Source organism: Abrus precatorius, unplaced genomic scaffold (assembly GCF_003935025.1).
Source record: "Abrus precatorius isolate BTA unplaced genomic scaffold, Abrus_2018 Scaffold11, whole genome shotgun sequence".
Taxonomy (NCBI): domain Eukaryota; kingdom Viridiplantae; phylum Streptophyta; class Magnoliopsida; order Fabales; family Fabaceae; genus Abrus; species Abrus precatorius.
The window spans coordinates 15,097,472-15,116,413 of NW_020874303.1; the positions used below are offsets into that span (position 1 = coordinate 15,097,472).

At 34.5% G+C, this 18,942-nt stretch overlaps 2 protein-coding genes and 1 pseudogene across 5 annotated transcripts; 2 read left to right on the forward strand and 1 right to left on the reverse strand.

Annotated features, from left to right (window-relative positions):
- The first annotated feature begins 1,062 nt into the window (after positions 1-1,062).
- On the forward strand, positions 1,063-3,976 carry LOC113854734 (pentatricopeptide repeat-containing protein At1g11290, chloroplastic-like). The gene has a single exon (XM_027485922.1). It carries the CDS (start codon positions 1,109-1,111, stop codon positions 3,554-3,556), a length of 2,448 nt encoding a protein of 815 aa, XP_027341723.1. The 5' UTR covers positions 1,063-1,108; the 3' UTR covers positions 3,557-3,976.
- On the forward strand, positions 3,672-8,810 carry LOC113855669 (annotated as a pseudogene).
- Positions 7,859-10,549, reverse strand: LOC113855215 (L10-interacting MYB domain-containing protein). Of its 4 annotated transcripts, none has more exons than XM_027486755.1 (4): positions 10,410-10,549; positions 9,969-10,069; positions 8,531-8,886; positions 7,859-8,443 (listed from the first exon to the last, which is right to left on the reverse strand). In XM_027486755.1, exons 3-4 carry the CDS (start codon positions 8,882-8,884, stop codon positions 7,877-7,879), a joined length of 921 nt encoding a protein of 306 aa, XP_027342556.1. In that variant the 5' UTR covers positions 8,885-8,886; positions 9,969-10,069; positions 10,410-10,549; the 3' UTR covers positions 7,859-7,876. The 4 variants fall into 4 exon arrangements, with proteins under 4 accessions (XP_027342556.1, XP_027342554.1, XP_027342555.1 ...); XM_027486753.1 differs by having other exon boundaries at positions 9,969-10,259; XM_027486754.1 differs by having other exon boundaries at positions 9,969-10,264; positions 10,410-10,424.
- Positions 10,550-18,942: the final 8,393 nt, after the last annotated feature.

The window sequence follows — 18,942 nt, forward strand, 5'->3', positions numbered from 1 at the left end:
AAAGAACAATGATTAATATGGGAATCCTTAAGAGTTTTATTGCAACTGCATAAGGGAAGGAGTTAAACATCACAAACAAGTGAATCTCGTTAGACATCATAGTAACAATGTCCACTGTTATCCCTTCCATGATGTTGTATATGAGGTAAGCCGAAGGTGTAGGCACATATGATGTGTGAGTGATTAGAGCAAGTTAATTAGCAAACAAAAATGAGATCTAAATTTGTGCATAAGTGTTCAAACTCTCCTTCTTAAACCTCATTGGCTTGACATGGTGGTTTGAAATTCATTTGTTCCAAAATTTAGTTATTTATAAATTTGTTTAACCTAATCTTCAGTCTTTAAACTATTTTTCACTTAAATAATAATTTTAAATTTACTTAAACAAATCTAAAATTGCTTAAGAAAAAAAAAAGTAGACATCTAATTTTATCAAAATTCTTATATTCTCTCCCTCTCCCTCACCCTCTTAATCTCAAATCTCATCCATGTGAGTTCCTCTCTTAAACCATTTGAAATTGCAAAAGAGTAATAATAATAAAAAAAATCCATACACATGTTACTTCAATTATAGGCTTTTAGATTTGAAATCCACCGAATTCAATTGTTGCTAAAACATAGAGCCAAGACCTCACTCAAATTAAAACTTGTGCTAATACAGTTTTATTACTTAAACATTAACCTTATACTTAATTGCTAATAAATATATAGTTTCTTATTTATTTATATTTTATCGTTTTTCATACACAAAGATCTTTAAAGATGAGAGCTAAAAGTATTGTGTTACAAATAGATTATGAAACGTGTGTATTTTTTTTTATAGTTAAATATAAAATAAGAATAACATATAAAAATAAAAATATTCATAAAAATAAGGAAATGTGTGATATTTACCGTGCATGTTGGTACAGAAAAATTTCGTAGTGATCTTTAGAATACTTGTCTAAAATTAAAAAAGACAATAAAAATTATGATTTTAAATATCGCAATAAACTGAATTTAGATTTCTTTTTAACGTAGATACTATATATTTGAATATTATGAATCTATTAGTCCAAAGAACCTGATGCCTTTCGATTGAGTCGTAGGTGAGAGAGATCGAAGAAGAATGAGCTCACAGCTCCTAACTCTGCATTCTGCACCCATTCCCAACAAGACAATCACAAACACCAAAACCACAACGCCAACAACAACCCCTCTCTACCAAAGAATCTTCATCCCTTCCCATGTCTATAGACATCCTTCAGCTATTCTCTTAGAACTCTGCACTTCAATGAAAGAGCTTCATCAAATCCTTCCCTTTATCATTAAAAACGGTTTCTACAATGAGCACTTGTTTCAGACCAAGCTTATCAGCTTGTTCTGCAAATATGGCAGCATCAGTGAGGCAGCACGTGTTTTTGAGCCTGTTGAGCACAAGCTTGATGTTCTTTACCACACCATGCTCAAAGGGTATGCAAAAAACTCAACTTTAGGTGATGCCTTGGGCTTTTACCATAGGATGAAGTGTGATGAGGTTAGGCCTGTGGTGTATGATTTCACTTACTTGTTGCAGCTGTGTGGTGAGAATTTGGACCTCAAAAGGGGTAGAGAGATTCATGGACAGATGATAATTAATGGGTTTGAGTCCAATTTGTTTGCCATGACTGCTGTTATGAACTTGTATGCTAAGTGTAGGCAGATTGAAGATGCGTATAAGATGTTTGAGAGAATGCCGAAGAAGGACTTGGTTTCTTGGAATACGTTGGTTGCGGGGTATGCGCAGAATGGCTTTGCCAGGAGGGCTGTGCAGTTGGTTTTACAGATGCAGGAAGCTGGCCAAAAGCCAGATTCAATCACATTGGTCAGCGTTTTGCCGGCTGTGGCAGATGTCAAGGCTTTGAGAAACGGAAGGTCTATTCATGGTTATGCTTTCAGATTAGGATTGGAATTTCTGGTTAATGTTGCAACAGCACTTCTGGATATGTACTTCAAATGTGGGTCTGTGAGGACTGCAAGGTTGGTTTTTAACGGAATGAGTAGTAAGAATGTTGTTTCGTGGAATACGATGATTGATGGTTATGCACAAAATGGTGAATCTGAAGAAGCGTTTGCAACATTTTTGAAGATGCTGGATGAAGGGGTGGAACCGACAAATGTTAGTATGATGGCAGCTTTACATGCTTGTGCTAATTTAGGTGATATTGAAAGAGGGAGATTTGTTCACAAATTGTTGGATAAGCAGAAACTCAGTTTCGATGTGTCAGCTATGAATTCTTTAATATCCATGTATTCAAAGTGTAAGAGAGTTGATATTGCTGCCTCAGTATTTAATAATTTGACAAAGAAAACAATCGTAACATGGAATGCCATGATATTAGGTTATGCACAGAATGGCTGTGTAAATGAAGCTTTAAATCTATTCTGTATGATGAAATCTCAAGACATTAAACCTGATTCCTTTACATTAGTGAGTGTAGCTACAGCTCTTGCAGATTTATCAGTTACCCGCCAGGCTAAGTGGATTCATGGACTTGCTGTAAGAACTTTGATGGACAAGAATGTCTTTGTTGCTACAGCTCTTGTTGACATGTATGCAAAGTGCGGAGCCGTTCAAACAGCAAGAAAGCTTTTTGACATGATGCAAGAACGACATGTGATAACATGGAATGCAATGATAGATGGATATGGGACACATGGCCTTGGAAAAGAAGCTCTGTATCTCTTCAATGAAATGCAAAAGAGTACTATTAAGCCCAATGGTATAACATTTCTGTCTGTTATCTCAGCTTGTAGTCACTCAGGTTTAGTGGAAGAGGGCCTCTATTACTTCGAAACCATGAAAAAAATTTACGGCTTGGAGCCTGCAATGGATCACTATGGTGCCATAGTTGATCTCCTTGGTCGCGCCGGCAAGCTAGATGATGCTTGGAATTTCATCCAACAGATGCCCATCAAACCAGGAATAACGGTTTTAGGTGCAATGCTAGGTGCTTGCAAAATCCATAAAAATGTAGAATTGGGAGAAAAGGCTGCAGACAAACTATTTGAGTTAGACCCAGATGATGGTGGGTATCATGTATTGCTCGCGAACATTTATGCCTCTGCTTCAATGTGGGACAAAGTTGCTAAGGTGAGAGCAGCGATGGAGAAGAACAGGATCCAGAAAACTCCAGGGTGCAGTTTGGTGGAGTTGAGAAATGAAGTTCACACATTCTACTCAGGAAGTACTAATCATCCTCAATCCAAAAGAATCTATGCTTTTCTTGAGACTCTTGGAGATAAGATCAAGGCTGCAGGTTATGTGCCTGACACCAATTCAATTCACGACGTAGAAGAAGACGTGAAGGAACAATTGCTTAGTAGCCATAGTGAGAGGCTTGCCATTGCTTTTGGACTTCTAAATACAAAGCCTGGTACAACAATACACATTAGGAAGAATCTAAGAGTTTGTGGTGATTGCCATGATGCCACTAAGTACATTTCACTAGCGACAGGGAGGGAAATTATAGTGCGCGATTTACGAAGGTTCCATCATTTTAAGAATGGAAGCTGTTCTTGTGGGGATTACTGGTGAATCAATAGATACCTGTGTTGTCTTCATTCTGTAATGGTTCCTTTGGTGAGGGCCAGTAGCTTGAGAGTTAATTGAGTCCCCTCAATGGATATACTCATTAAGTTTACTTCCCTAGATGAATGCCATTATTTGGATCAATTATGGAGATGAGAATGACTCACAAAACCAGACAACAAATGATAGATCCTTCCATAACATAGAAACAAAAAAGAATGTAAACCATATAACCTCCAATTTTCAAATAGAGAAGCCCTACAAATGGCAGGTAGGTGGCCACAACAGTAGATTAGTGATAACTGAGGAAAAATAAATGGCATTAATGGAACTGAGGACAAGGAATAAGAGAAGGAAAATGTGTTCAAAAAGATTAGAGAAAAATAATGTTATAAACTTATAAAATTGGGAAATAAGAATTTCTTTTGACTCCCAACTAAGGGCTGGTTTAGAATTATGCTTTGCATCTTCATATGATGTTGAATAGATGCAAATGCATTTTGATTATCGTGCTAATATGTTTGATTGGTTTGAATCAAAATTGATTTTGGCTCTAAACTCACATTTGAGTAGATATGATAAATTGTAGGTTTTTTATTGAATTAAAAAAATTTATACTTCATTTTATTTCAAACTTATTTTTAAGAGAAAGATTTTCAAACATAAATTATATTAATTTAAACTGACTTTTAAGCAAAATTAATTTGCAAAATTAAGTTTATTTAAACCCAAGTTTACAATTGTTCATTAACTTGTCATTCTTTATGATAATTTGACATAATATTAAAGCTTGAAAAGGAAAAATGAATAAATATATTATTTCACTCACACTCTTGCAATTATTTTCCATTGTTCTCTCTCTTTCTATCATATCATCAACCAAGTGCACTTTTTTTCTCTTTTCCATCCATTTCACACTCTATTTTAAGGGTGTTAACTGATCATTTTTCAAGAAGAAAATATATACAAGGAAAGATTTGGGCTTTGGACAAATATATGTTGGATCAACCACTTCATCGGCTGTGTTGCAATGCTCCAGTCGTAGCTGACACTTAAAATGCTAACTGTAATATTGAACAAAATAAATAAATGAATAAATAATGCTAAACTATAAATATGTACACATCAACCAGCTCGAATGGATTTTTTAATCCTTTAACATATTTTTCTTAAATAATTTTTTATTACTTTATAATTTTTTTTTACGTTTCAAGTTTTACATAAAAATGAAAAATTATTGATATTTTTAATTTTATAAAATAATATTTAATTTTTAATTATACTATAAATTTATTATATTAGTTAATGTCTTGCTTTTATTATTTTTTACTAAATACAAATTAATTGTTAAAATAAAAAAATTATTGGTTGATTTTATAAAATGACAATAAAATACAGAAAAGAAAATTATTAAAATATAAAAAATAGAATACAAATATTATATATATATATATTAACTTGAAAATATTTAAAATATATATTTAATATTTTTTTATTTGGTAAATAGTAAGATTTGTAATTGCAGATATAAAAATTTGCAGGATTTGGAATTATTTCTTCCAAATCAAGGTGAGACTGATCTATTTAGAATGAGGTTGCAGCTTGTTGCTGTATATCCTTCACTCTTTCTGTGCAACCCAAACACAAACTCAAACTCCAAAACAACGACCACCACCTCTCTCTACCAAAGAATCTCAATTGAGTCAATTCATACCCGTGTCCATAGGCACCCTTCAGCTATACTGTTACAAAATTGTACTTCCACCAAAGAGCTTTATCAAATCCTTCCCCTTATCATAAAAAATGGCTTCTACAATGAACACCTATTTCAGACCAAGCTTATCACCTTGTTCTGCAAATATGGTAGCATCAGTGAAGCAGTTCGTGTTTTTGAACGTGTTGAGCAAAAGCTTAACACGCTTTACCAAATTATGCTCAAAGGGTATGCAAAAAACTCAAATTTAGATGAGGCCTTGTCCTTTTTCTGTACGATGATGTTTGATGGTATTAGACCCTTTGTGGGTGGTTATGCTTGCTTGTTGCAATTGTGTGGAGAGAATTTGGACCTCAAAAGGGGTAGAGAGATTCATGGCCAGATGATAACTAATGGGTTTCAGTCCAATTTGTTTGCCATGACTGCTGTTATGAATTTATATGCCAAGTGTAGGCAGATTGAAGATGCATATCAGATGTTCGAGAGAATGCCCCAGAAGGATTTGGTTTCTTGGACTACGTTGGTTGCAGGGTATGCACAAAATGGATTTGCTAAGAGAGCTTTGCAATTGGTTTTGCAGATGCAGGAAGCTGGCCAAAGGCCTGATTCAGTCACGTTGGTCAGTGTTTTACCTGCTGTGGCGGATATCAAGGCTTTGAGAATTGGAAGGTCTATTCATGGTTATGCTTTTAGATCAGGATTTGAATCTCTAGTTAATGTTGCAAATGCGCTTTTGGACATGTACTTCAAATGTGGGTCTGCACAGACTGCGAGGTTGGTTTTTACGGGAATAAGTTGTAAGCGTGCTGTTTCATGGAATACCATGATTGATGGTTATGCACAAAATGGTGAATCTGAAGAAGCTTTTGCAACGTTTTTGAAGATGTTGGATCAAGGGGAGAAACCCACGCGTGTTGCTGTCATGGGAGCTTTACTTGCTTGTGCTAACTTAGGTGATCTGGAACGAGGGAGATTTATTCATAAATTGGTTGAACAGCTGAAACTTGATTTTGATGTCTCTGTTATGAACTCTTTAATATCCATGTATTCTAAGTGTAAGAGAGTTGATATAGCAGCCTCAATATTTGGTAATTTGAAGGAGAAAACAAATGTCACATGGAATGCCATGATATTAGGATATGCACAAAATGGGTGTGTAAGGGAGGCTTTAAATCTATTCTGTATAATGCAATCTCAAGGCATTAAGCTTGATTGCTTTACATTAGTGGGTGTAATTTCTGCTCTTGCAGATTTCTCAGTCAACCGCCAGGCCAAGTGGATTCATGGACTTGCTATAAGAACTTATATGGACAAGAATGCATTTGTTTCCACTGCTCTTGTTGACATGTATGCAAAATGTGGAGCCATCAAAACTGCAAGAAAGCTTTTTGACATGATGCAAGAAAGACGTCTGATAACATGGAATGCAATGATAGATGGATATGGGACACATGGCCTTGGAAAAGAAGCTCTGGATCTCTTCAATGAAATGAAGAAGGAAGCCATCATGCCAAATGATACAACATTTTTATCTGTTATCTCAGCTTGTAGTCACTCAGGTTTAGTGGAAGAGGGGCTCTTCTACTTCAATAGTATGAAGAAAGATTATGGCTTGGAGCATTCTATGGATCACTATAGTGCCATGGTTGATCTCCTTGGTCGCGCTGGCCAGCTACACGATGCTTGGAATTTCATCCAACAAATGCCTGTCAAACCTGGGATTTCTGTTCTAGGTGCAATGCTAGGTGCTTGCAAAATCCACAAAAATGTAGAATTGGGAGAGAAGGCTGCAGCCAAATTATTTGAGTTAGACCCAGATGAGGGAGGGTATCATGTGTTGCTTGCCAATATGTATGCCTCTACTTCAATGTGGGACAAAGTTGCTATGGTGAGGACAGCCATGGAGAAGAAGGGGCTCCCCAAAACTCCGGGGAGCAGTTTGGTGGAGTTGAGAAATGAGGTTCATACGTTCTACTCTGGAAGTGCAAGTCATCCTCAATCCAAAAGAATCTATGCTTTTCTTCAGACTCTTGGAGATGAGATCAGGGCTGCAGGTTATGTGCCTGACACCAATTCAATTCATGATGTAGAAGAAGATGTGAAGGAACAATTGCTCAGTAGCCATAGTGAGAAACTTGCTATTGCTTTTGGACTTCTGAATACAAGCCCTGGCACAACAATACACGTTAGGAAGAATCTACGAGTTTGTGAAGATTGCCATGATGCCACTAAGTACATTTCACTAGTTACAGGGAGGGAAATTATAGTGCGCGATTTACGAAGGTTTCATCATTTTAAGAATGGAAGCTGTTCTTGCGGGGATTATTGGTGAATTAATTGATTCTATCAAATGGTGTCATATTAAATTAATAAAACCAAGGCTGTAATTCTTAATTTGTTACGTCAATGACAATTTTTTATCATTTGAATATTTGGGAGAGGATTTTTCTAACGTCTCCTGTACATGGCTATTTCTTATCACAGTTTCAGTCTATACATTCAATTATCCTTGCAACACATTGATAAAAAATTTCTCAAACAAAAGGAAAACATCTGTGAAACATGGTCCCCAGATAATCTATACACCAAAAACTTTCAAGACATGATCACCCTCATCTCCACCACGAAAACTGTCTAAACAGGTATATCTTTCTCATTCTAGCATTATATGTGAGGAAGGCTCTGGCTTTAACAGGATCAGCATTCAAATATTCAAAAGCATACATCTGTTTACCCTCTTCCAATCCATCTATCTCCATCACAGCCTGTAATAGCTCACTTGCATCAACTGAGGACTTGCTTTGCTCCATAGCATCAGCCAAACGTCGGAGGCTTGATGCTACAGTCATTAAAGCATCCTGAAGACCATCTGAGCCACGAGACCGTTTTGGAAGTTGTCTTACAGGCTGGCCCACAGGAGGCTCTTGAAAACCATCTGGCATCTGGCCAAATTCTGGAGGTCCAGTATATGATTCAGTTCCATCTGTCTCACTCATGTCTTCTGAACTGGGAGAAGCAAAGGAGGCTGATTCATCCCCGCAATTCTTCGTGTTCATTAGATGGCTTCCCCTCTTCATCCTAGCCCAACGACTTGGGGCTTGATAATTTCCACAAACAATTTTAAGTTCATCATACATCTCTATCTGCTTTCCACGAAGTCCTCTTGCATCAGGATTTGCCTATTCATTGAATCAAAGAACAACAGAATAGGTATTTTACATAAATTCATACACATCCAAGAATGGAGAAAATGAAACATTACATACCGCAACGTATTTCTTCCAGAGCTCATCACTGTCACACTCTATCATCTTTGAATTTGGGTTCCACCAGAAACCATCCTGACTTAGCATATCTCCTATTACTTTATACCTCTTCTTAATTGTTTTCAACCGGTTGATAACTTTCTGACTATTCAAATTCAAGTTGAAGCGAGTGTTTACAGCCACACAGGCTGCTGTGTAGGCATTTTCATTGAAACATTTGTCAATTTTGTTTCCACTTTTTGCCTGAACTGCCAGGGCTTCAATTAGACACTTATCCATCGCAATTGACCACACAACATTCCTTCCTTTGTTTTTCGTATCCCTTCTTTGTCTTTGCATATCATAGTGCTCCATTACTTGAATATAGTAGGAACCAAGAATTTAATAAAAGTTTTACATAAGAAAAGTGTAAGGAAGGATCTGCCAAAGAAACAAGTAGTAGATGAATAATGTAATATCGATCAATAATTACAAAACCACAGTGGGGTTTATCCAGTTCCTGACTTTTAAGGTGAGTTCATTAGTGAAGAATTGCTTATGAGTAGAATGTGTTAAAAACAATTAAATTGAAAGAAGAGTTTCTTGAACAGTGTAGAATAAAGTTGCTTTCAAGTGCAAAATTATGGGGGGAAAATACAGAAAATAACTTTGAAATAGTGAGGACAAATTTGTAAAACATGCAGAAGTGTCAGAATAAACTTTGACATCCAGAAGAAAGTCTTACTTGTTCACAGTAATTCTTGCTTTAAGCGGAAGTATGTATGTTATGCATCCTTAGGTGCATTTAATTGGAGTGGAATGTGTGCAGCTTTAAGATTGTCTGTTTGCCCCAAAACTTGTTATTGCATGGGGCTACATTTACTGATGCAGTAGGAGTGTTTCTCTAGGTTGTTTCATTGGTATATGAAGAAAAAAAGAGCATCCTTACTTAATGATTGTGCTTTTCTCCCCCAATTCCTAGTTATGTCTAGAATTTTCTAGTCTAGAGATGATATCTTATCCTCCTCTCTGTATACTTTTGCTCACATGACTTTGAAAGAGCTAGCAAACCGAGCTCTACAAGTCCAACATGAACAGTCAGAGCTTCACCTGTGATGGTTTTCTCCAATGAGCAAGTCCTCTCTAAATGCTGTAATAATCAACCAAAAACAACCTTTTCAGCCACAAACTTCAGCATTGGTTCACAAAATTACTAAGGTAGCTGAGAAAACTGCTCTATAAAATTGTTGGTTTAACGCACACCCGCAAGAATCCACAGCAAGAAAAGAGCACTGAAGAACACACAGATGGACATTTTATTTGAAAACAGAATTGGCTGCAGAAGATGGGAAATTGATAATCCCATGGAGGAAAAATGACGTAAACAGACCACGTCATGGACAACCAAATCCCAGAAAAAAAAAAAAAAGATTAATAGGAAAGCAATTTGAAAACTTACGCCAAACACTTTAAGCTGAATTTCCAAAATGAAGTTATGCCAAATGCCTCCTTCAAGCCACCTACATATTCTTCATTATGTCTTCTGAAACCATACATTGTCTACATAAAAGTCAAGTCATTCTTGCAAAAACTCAAACCACAATTTGTCCAGACTGCTACTCCATCTACTTTCACCACATTCACTCATTCTAGTCCTAACAAATGCCTATACTTCATTCACAATGACATCAAGCAAAAATGCCAGTTCAGCAAAGATCAATTTTATACACTTTCAAGAACACAAGTTCTACTGCACTGTAGTAAAGGAACACATTAAAAACAAAATACAAAAACAAAAAGCAAAAAATGTGGTTACAAAAGAATGTAAATTTCCTTTATCACAAAAAGATGAGAAGAAAATGTCAGTTCAAATTCTAAAAATCAAAGAAGAAATCAATACCTACAATACAACAACGGATTGATGAAGATTGGACCTTAATCGCCAGTGATATCACGGAATCCGACAACACCGACGCGTCATTGGAGTGCAAGAATGCAGCTACGATAGCACATTCGGATGGTTAGGGTTTCTCGGGAAAAATTATGGGAAAATTTTGATTTTCACTTTCTCGAAGACCAAACACAGAAAAGAAAAAGTCCAGTCCACTCTAGTCATGGGATCAGGTGCAACGCAGCGTGAGAGACTTAACGAAGAACCCTATGGTTCGCAGACACGTGTGAAGAATAAATAATCCCTTGTATTTACTACCTACCAGATCAAAATTGCCGTTGTTTAATTAAGGGACTCAGCCTCAACGGCTTTTTTCACGACAAAATTTACCAATAAGTTTTTGAAAGTTTAATGACTTTTTTTTAATTTAATTTTTACAAATAAAAAATTGTATATTTATATAAAAATTTATTTTAAATTTTATCTTTATCGATTTATACAATATTAACTCTCTTATTGAAATAAATGACTATTTAATGTATCAAGTTTAAATTATCTTTTAATCTTTGCATAATTTTATTTTTTGTTTATTAAACGGGACTTAAAACTCAAACAAACACAAAACTAACTGCCATTGGCCTAGGTCACAAATTAAGGAAAAGAGAGGAAGGAGTTTCATTAAACACAGCAAAAGGCTCACCAACCTCAGCTCTATCTTAGCTAACCAATTTGCACATTGATTGGCGACTTCTCTAGAAATAATTAAACCTAACATACTTAAACATTTCTAATGAGCAACCTAATTTTGCTAATAATAAAATAAAATGGGTGGTTACAATGTTGAACATTCATAATTAAAGAAATAACTATTTTGGAATCACATTCAATACAAATAAAATGAATCTTTCTAGCAATAACTAGATGAATACCCCAATATAAACTCCAAAGCTCAACAACAATTGGATGGCAAGGTCTAAAGGAATGTAGAATCTAGCAATGAAATTTTCATTTATATCACGGATTAAGCCACCGTAGCTAGCTGAACCTAGGGATAGGGACACAACACCATCAGTGTTGAGCCTTAGGTACCTATCTGGAGGAGGATTCCACTTCACCAAGTCAAGATTTTCTCAATCAGCAACGATCTTTTTCTTGTTCCTATAATAATAGAGCAAATAATCAATATTAAGAAAGATTTTATTCAACAAACCCTTATTATCTAGAGGTTGATTGTGGAAAATAACCTTATTTCTATTTATCCATAAATTCCAAGACACAATGCCAAAAATAGTGCTCTAGAGAGGATGAAAAGGAAAGTTTTGTTTAGAAAGATTAAACTCTAACAATTTCAGGGGCTTTCATGTACTTAGTACAAGCAGGATTACAACCATTTTCTGATTATACCTTTCCTCATTAGTAAGAAGCTTACCATGGACAATTTTTTATAAGAAGATGGATATCTTTGGGGGGAGGAGGGCTCCCAATCCCAAATCAGAGTAAAAATCTTCGCATGATCTTTCATTGGTTTGGCCAATATTAGATAAAAAATTGTAGGCAGATTTTAATGAAAAGTTCTCATCATTAGCTAATTTCCAAAAGGCATGGTCCTGGCCACTATCTAGAGAGGAGGGTTTGATGTTAGAAATGAGGTCACAAATAGTCACAGGAAGTAAATTCCTTTCTATTCCAGTCCTAGCTACCTTGTCTGGAAAAGAAAAAGACATGTTCTCTTAAATCATTCTCAAGAATGGGTTGAGTAGCCAGTTTTGACAGGGCCTGGTTATTATAAACCCAATTATCCTCTCAAAATCGAATTGTCATGCCATCACCTAAATTCCAGCTAAGGCTAGTATAGAAACATTCCCAAAACAAAGGCTATAATTTTCCATAAAGAGGTTATGAGTAGAACAAGGGAAGGGGTTAACCCGAAGAGAAAATCTATACTTGTTGCAAAGGACTTTTGTCCAAAGCTCATTAGGGGAGGTAACCAGCCTCCAACACAACTTCATAATGAAAAATTGGTTAACAAAATAGATATCCCTAAATCCTAATCTCATTTTCCTTTTTAGGCTTACAAATCTTATCCTAGCTAATTAAATGACATTTTCTATTATCAAGAGAGTCCCAAATGAACTTTTTGCAAATACTATTAATTTCATTACAAATAATTTTAGGGATTATCATTGTTTGCATGAAGTAATTTGGGATGTTCATAATACAAGACTGAGAAAGAGTAATTTTACTAGCTAGAGATAGGGATTTCATTTTCCAAGTTGAAAGCTTCCTTTTTATTTTATCAATTAAGAAAACAAAGTCCTTCCTCCAGGGCTTAGAGTGACTAATGGGGATACCTAGGTATTTACCAAACTGAGAGGAAGGTTTAATTCTCAGGGCATATTCTACACTTTGTTTGATGGCAGGGTCACAACTTCTAGAAAATAAACACAAGATTGACTATTTTGGTGATCTGCTTTAGAAACTAGAATAATATCATCCACAAAAAGAAGGTGGGATATTTGAAGCCTAGAATTGTTAAAGGAAAAAGGAGTCCAATTGTTGTTATTAACCTGATCTTGAACTAAATAGGATAGCCTCTCGACACACATTACAAATATATAGGAAGAAATTGGACCCCCTTGCCTAATGCCCTTTCTAGGTTTAAAGCTCTCTATCCTGCTATTGTTCCAATTGATGGTCATTGGGGAAGATGTAATGCAATGGTTTATGAGATCAACAATTTCATTATTGAAGTCAATTAACTGAATGGTATCAGAGATGAAATTCCATCTTAACCTATCATAAGCTTTTTCTAAATCTATTTTAATGAGCATATAACGAGACCTACTTTTAATTTTATCAAATGAGTGAATAAGTTCTTGCAAAAATTAGGACATTGTCTATACCCTGTCTACTAGGGATGAAACTAGTTTGATTAGGAGAGATAATGTGAGGAATGTAACGTCCAAATTTTTAAGTGTCTGTTTTATGCTATTAATTGATTTTCTTGATTCATTTACATGAATAAGGTTAATAAGAGATTAATTGAATATTTATTAGAATTCAAATTTATGTTGATTAGGTAGACTAGAATTAAAAGTTTATAGTAGAATTTTCTTTTAGGAGAGAAACTAGTATAGTTTCAATAGTTTAAATTATCAGAATAAAATAATATTATTTGTCCTAGATCCAACGGTGGAGAAACCATCCACCACACCTTGATCCAATGGCTCATAATCAACCTTGTGGCTCATTTGAGACCACAAGATTTATGAACCAATAAAAATTTGCCAAGTAACTCCATTCGTCATGGCCACTTGGATATTTTGCTTTCCCTCGCTCTCTTCTCCATCTTTCTCCTTTTCTTACCTCCATAAATTTTCTCTCAAGCTCACCTACACTTGCAAATTAGAAACATCTTTGGAATCAAATTGGTGCTCAAAAGAGGTAGGGTTCTATCTTTGATGTTATGCTTATGTGGATATGTGTGGCTGCCTAGCTTATGTTTTAAATATCTTAATCCATGATTTATGTGATGTTTTTATTATGTATATCTGGATTAATGGTGGGTTGGGTGAGTTTGAAGGTGGATCAAGTAGAAAAACAAAGAAGAGAAAGGAAACAACAGGTCTAAAAATAGAATTTTCTAGGGTTTTCGTACAAATACACTATGTCGACCAATTATTTACTGTTTAAATATTATGAAAATATTTTTAACTTGAACAAGACATCCAAATATTTCTATACATATAAATTATTAAGCAATTGGATTAGTATAGAATTAGTTATGAAATTTTAAGTTTGGTTTAAGTTTCAGATTTTGATTTTGGGCAGGTAAGCTTGCGTAAGACATAACTCATTCCAAATAACTTGGATTGAGGTGGAACAAAATTTGCTAAAAAGATAAGATATATTACTTTATACCATAAAAATTTCAGAGTCCAATTCATTTTGAGCAGTTCCTAGAATTTTTCCGAAGTTACCCTACTGCTGTTGAGTCAGAAATAGAACAACCTATAACAACCAACTTTAGAAACTTATAGCTTAAGTTATATTTAACCAAATGAAATGAAACTTTTTGGATAATAAAATTTGATTCCTTAACTTTAAATTGACATGAATTTAGCAGTTATACACTTAGAATTCGAATTTGGTGGATTTTAACATTTTTGAGTGCTATTCTGGCTAATCACAAGACAGGTTATAGTAGAAAGCAAAAATCCTGAGCTGTAGTTGTCAAAACTGAATGGGACCAATTAGGTTAGAAAATAGACAAATAGGCTTCAACATATAAAAAATCCAAGTCTATTAAAGTCATATAGCAATAAAGTAGTAAAAATAAAACAAGGCAAAATTTATCCCTTTAAGGAAAGAATTATGAATTTAAAGGTTTTGTTTATTTATTTATTTATTTGCTATGATATGTGAATGTTTGTTTGTTAGAAAGCAAATATGATCTGTTATGCTGTACAAATTTTGTAAGAATTATGGATAAATTGTAAAATTTCAAAGAGATATGTGAGATACAATATGAAAGTTATGAAAATTTAAGATGATTGAAAGTTATCAGAAAGTCCTATATCACTTGGGCCAGCTTCGGATAAAAAGTTAAGGAGAATAAGTCAGTGGGAGCGTTGAGAAAAGTAAACCTAACAAATCCTGTATAGGAACGAGCTCGATCCTGATAAGTAAACTATTACCCAAGAGTCTTATGGCCAAAAACTCCCAGGGGACCAAGGATAGGAACATATATGAGAATTAAGTACATTATTATGTGATTGAAAGTATTTTAATTTATATTAATTCATTTCAATGTTGCTTTCAGTTACAACTTTAAGTATTGTTCTGTCATATGTATGATTGATGTTGAGTCTTTTAATAATTTATTTAATTTCTTGTATATGTGTATCATAATCATTATGATCTTGTGTATTATAAATGTTAGACATAGAATTTACTTTGCTTCGGGCCATGTTTTTAAAAACTCTTTATTTAAATAAAAACCAAAGCAACTAAAAAAGAAAGCGATGTCACATAGAAATACACAGTCTTACTAAGAATTTTCAAAATTCTCACCCTACTTAATTTCCGTTTCATTCTCAGATCTACATGATGGACGCAACAACAGTGATCTACATTGAGTTCTCGGATATGCAGCTACACTATGATCCTACCTTTGACTCTTTATATAGTTGGATCGTGTCGTTTTATGATTTATTTCTTTAGTAATAGAGACTTTTCTGTACCTCTTTTTCATCCTGCATTTGATCCTATTACTCCATATTTCGCATTTTCACTGTCCGCGACACATCCTGCACCTATAGATTATACAACACCTATATATATTTCTCCTTTGCGGGTAATCCCCGGAGATCCGCTTGAATCTAAGAGTGACCCATCAAAAGCTACAAACTCATCATCATCCTCCCCTTAACCTGATGACTATACTCCTGTTGGGCCTGCTATGGCTAATGATTTTCTGTTTGAGTAGTTGGTAGAGTAGCTAACTTTGTATAATATGGCCCTTTTTTGGTAGGATAGTTTACTGGGCCATGATAGTAGTTGTAGGACACTAATCTTAGTTCTAAATTGTCCTATAAAGTCTTGTTAAGACTGCACTTTGATGACATGGACCACTGATCTTTTTGTATGTAGTGGTCCTTATATGTATTCCTGACTATATATAAATAACATGATGTCCTATATACATATACATATTTAGTTACCTTTCTGTAAAATATATGAGTTAAATTAATTACTATGTTTATCTAGGTTTTTCTATATTCGATTTTCTTTTATTTTTATTTTTATAACGTCTTGTTCCTTTATACATCCTATAATTTACTACTAAATCAATATGAAATGAATAAGTGGAATAATTTTTTTTTATTAATGTAATGCAACTACTGCATTTAGTAATTATGATTTAAGCATAAATTAAATATAGTAGGGTGTTACAAGGAAGAGATCCCCTAATCCTATTAGCCAACAGTTTAGTGATTATCTTATAAATTACATTATAAAGAGATATAAGTCTAAACATTTTCAAATGATCAGGTTATCAACTTTTGGGATAAGAGTGATGATTGTGTCATTAATTGCAGCCACTTTGGAAGGATCATTGAAGATATCAGTAACTAGCTTAAAGATGCAAGGACTTAATAAGACTCATTGGCTCTTGAAGAAAAGGGCATGCAAGCCATTAGGGCTAGGAGACTTCAAATTTTCTATGCTAAACAGAGAAATTCTAACCTCTTCAAGAGACATATCCGAATTGATAATATTTTTATCTATTTTCCTAAGGGGAGGAAAGTTAGAAATAGTGGAAAAGGGATTCCCATAGGGTCCAAGATAAGAATAAATGTTTCTAAAATAACTCAACTAGATTTTGAAGATTGGCTGGGTCATATTCCCATACATCATCATCATTCCTAAGAGCTTCAATCATTTTCTGTTGTTTCTGAATAATAACAAATTTATGGGAAAAAATTGTTGCTTTTATCTCCAAGGTTAATCTAGCTTGACTTATATTAATGAAACCAAAACATTTTCTCTTGGTCTAGAATTTTCTAGTAGTTTAACCATAGGGTTTTTATGAGATTTTTAAGTAAAGGGTTATCCTGAGTACCTAATTTACAAGATAAGCCTTGGATTCTATTTAAGATTCTTCTTTTCATTCTAAAAATATTACCAAACACCCTAACATTCCAATAAGAAATATTATTTTGAAAATTAGTAACATTTTCTATCTAGGGATTGGAAGCAACCCAAGATAATTTAACCTAGTTATAAAAATCCTCATGAGAGAGCCAATAGGCTAAAAATTTAAAAGCTTTATTTTGGGGGATGAAGAAATTTTTATTTCTAATTTTTAACCAAAGTCCTACATGGTCAGATTTTAGGATTAGAAGATGAACAAGAGAGTTATTTTGGAAGGTCATTCTCCATAGGTCATTCACCATTATTCTATCAATTCTTTCCTTTATGTTACCCTTATGCTAGGTAAAGGGATTCCCTTTAAATTCCAAATCCTGAAGACCACATATATTTAGACAATTATAAAATTGATATATCAAGGCCAGGTTAGCAAGTCTACCCCCAGTCTTTTCTTTTTCAAATAAGATGGAGTTAAAATCTCCAGCAACACACCAAGTTTCACTAATAGTTGTGCTGAAATTACTCAATAACTTCCAAACTTCAGATCTCAAAATTTCCTTAGGGCTAGCATAAATAGATGATAGGATCCAGGAATTCTGTCCACTACTGATTTTAAGGTAAATCAGATATTTTTTTTTCTATAATACTTACTTGGATCTTCCTAATATTCCAACAACACCAAATTCCCCCAGAAAAGCCTACTGCATCAACCCTAGCAGTTAAATTTTTTAATGAACTTTTCAACTTTATCAAAATTGATTCTAGGCTCAAAAATGGATATAAAATCTAAATTTTAGATTTTAGTCAGGTCATTTATAAGTTTGAGGAAAGTTTTTTCCCCAGCACTCGTGCAATTCTAAAAGAGACAATTCATAAAAACTAATTATACAAGTTTGTGGCCTCGATAGGCTGCTAAGATTTACATACCCTAGTAGGGTTTTCCTTAGGATCCCTCAGGTGTTCCTAGAGAGCTTTGTCTATTTCCATAGCTAGGGATATATCTAGTGGTTTGTTTGTAGGGATATTAGGTAAGGTATCCTGATTTTTCCAAAAGAGTTTAAAATTTAGGCCCATAATGTCTAGAATGTTATACCTCTCCTTACAGTTTGCTTGAATATTTTTCTGAAAATTAGACCTAAGTCTCAAAATTTCCTTACTTTCCTTATTTATATTATTATCCTTTTGATCTTGATTATGAAAAGCATTCCCAAAGATTTCAGGAGGAGTGGAATTAACTTTCTCCCTACCATGTTTCATAAGTTTAGGGGTAGCCTTGGATTTGGAAATTTTTCTTTGAATGTTCACTCAATTTGTTGCTGTTAGGCAATTTCCTATCCGATTTGTCAGTGACATGGTTCTTTTGGTTTGCAGAAAATTCCCTAGAGGCCTCTAGAATTTTGTGGTCTATCAGGTCTGAAACCTCTTCTACTACCTTATCTGAATTTCCTAGAACATCAAATCTAGATCCAATAGAGAGTTCTATTGGTTTTCCAATTTTAGGGCTAGGACCAGCAACATTCATATGGGTGGATTTCTTTCTAGGCTGTTTCTTTGCCAACATCTAGGGTCCAGAATGGTCATCCTTGTTTGTATGCTCTTCCCTTTCGTTGTTCACACACCCATCCTCAGTCATTCTTATCTTATCAAGATGCACTCCTTCCTTTCCCTTATCATGTTTAAAATAAGATGCCTCCTGCTCCATTTCTATTTGGCTGCTTCTCTCAGCGACGCCACATTGTTCCTGTTTATGCCCATGCTTTCCACATTTAAAATAAATTAAATGAAACTCCTCATACTCCACCTTAAACTCCTGCCCTAGGGCTTTAAAAGCTGGGATAAGGTTCTTTCTAATATCTACTTCAATGCAAATTCTTACAAATTTACCTCT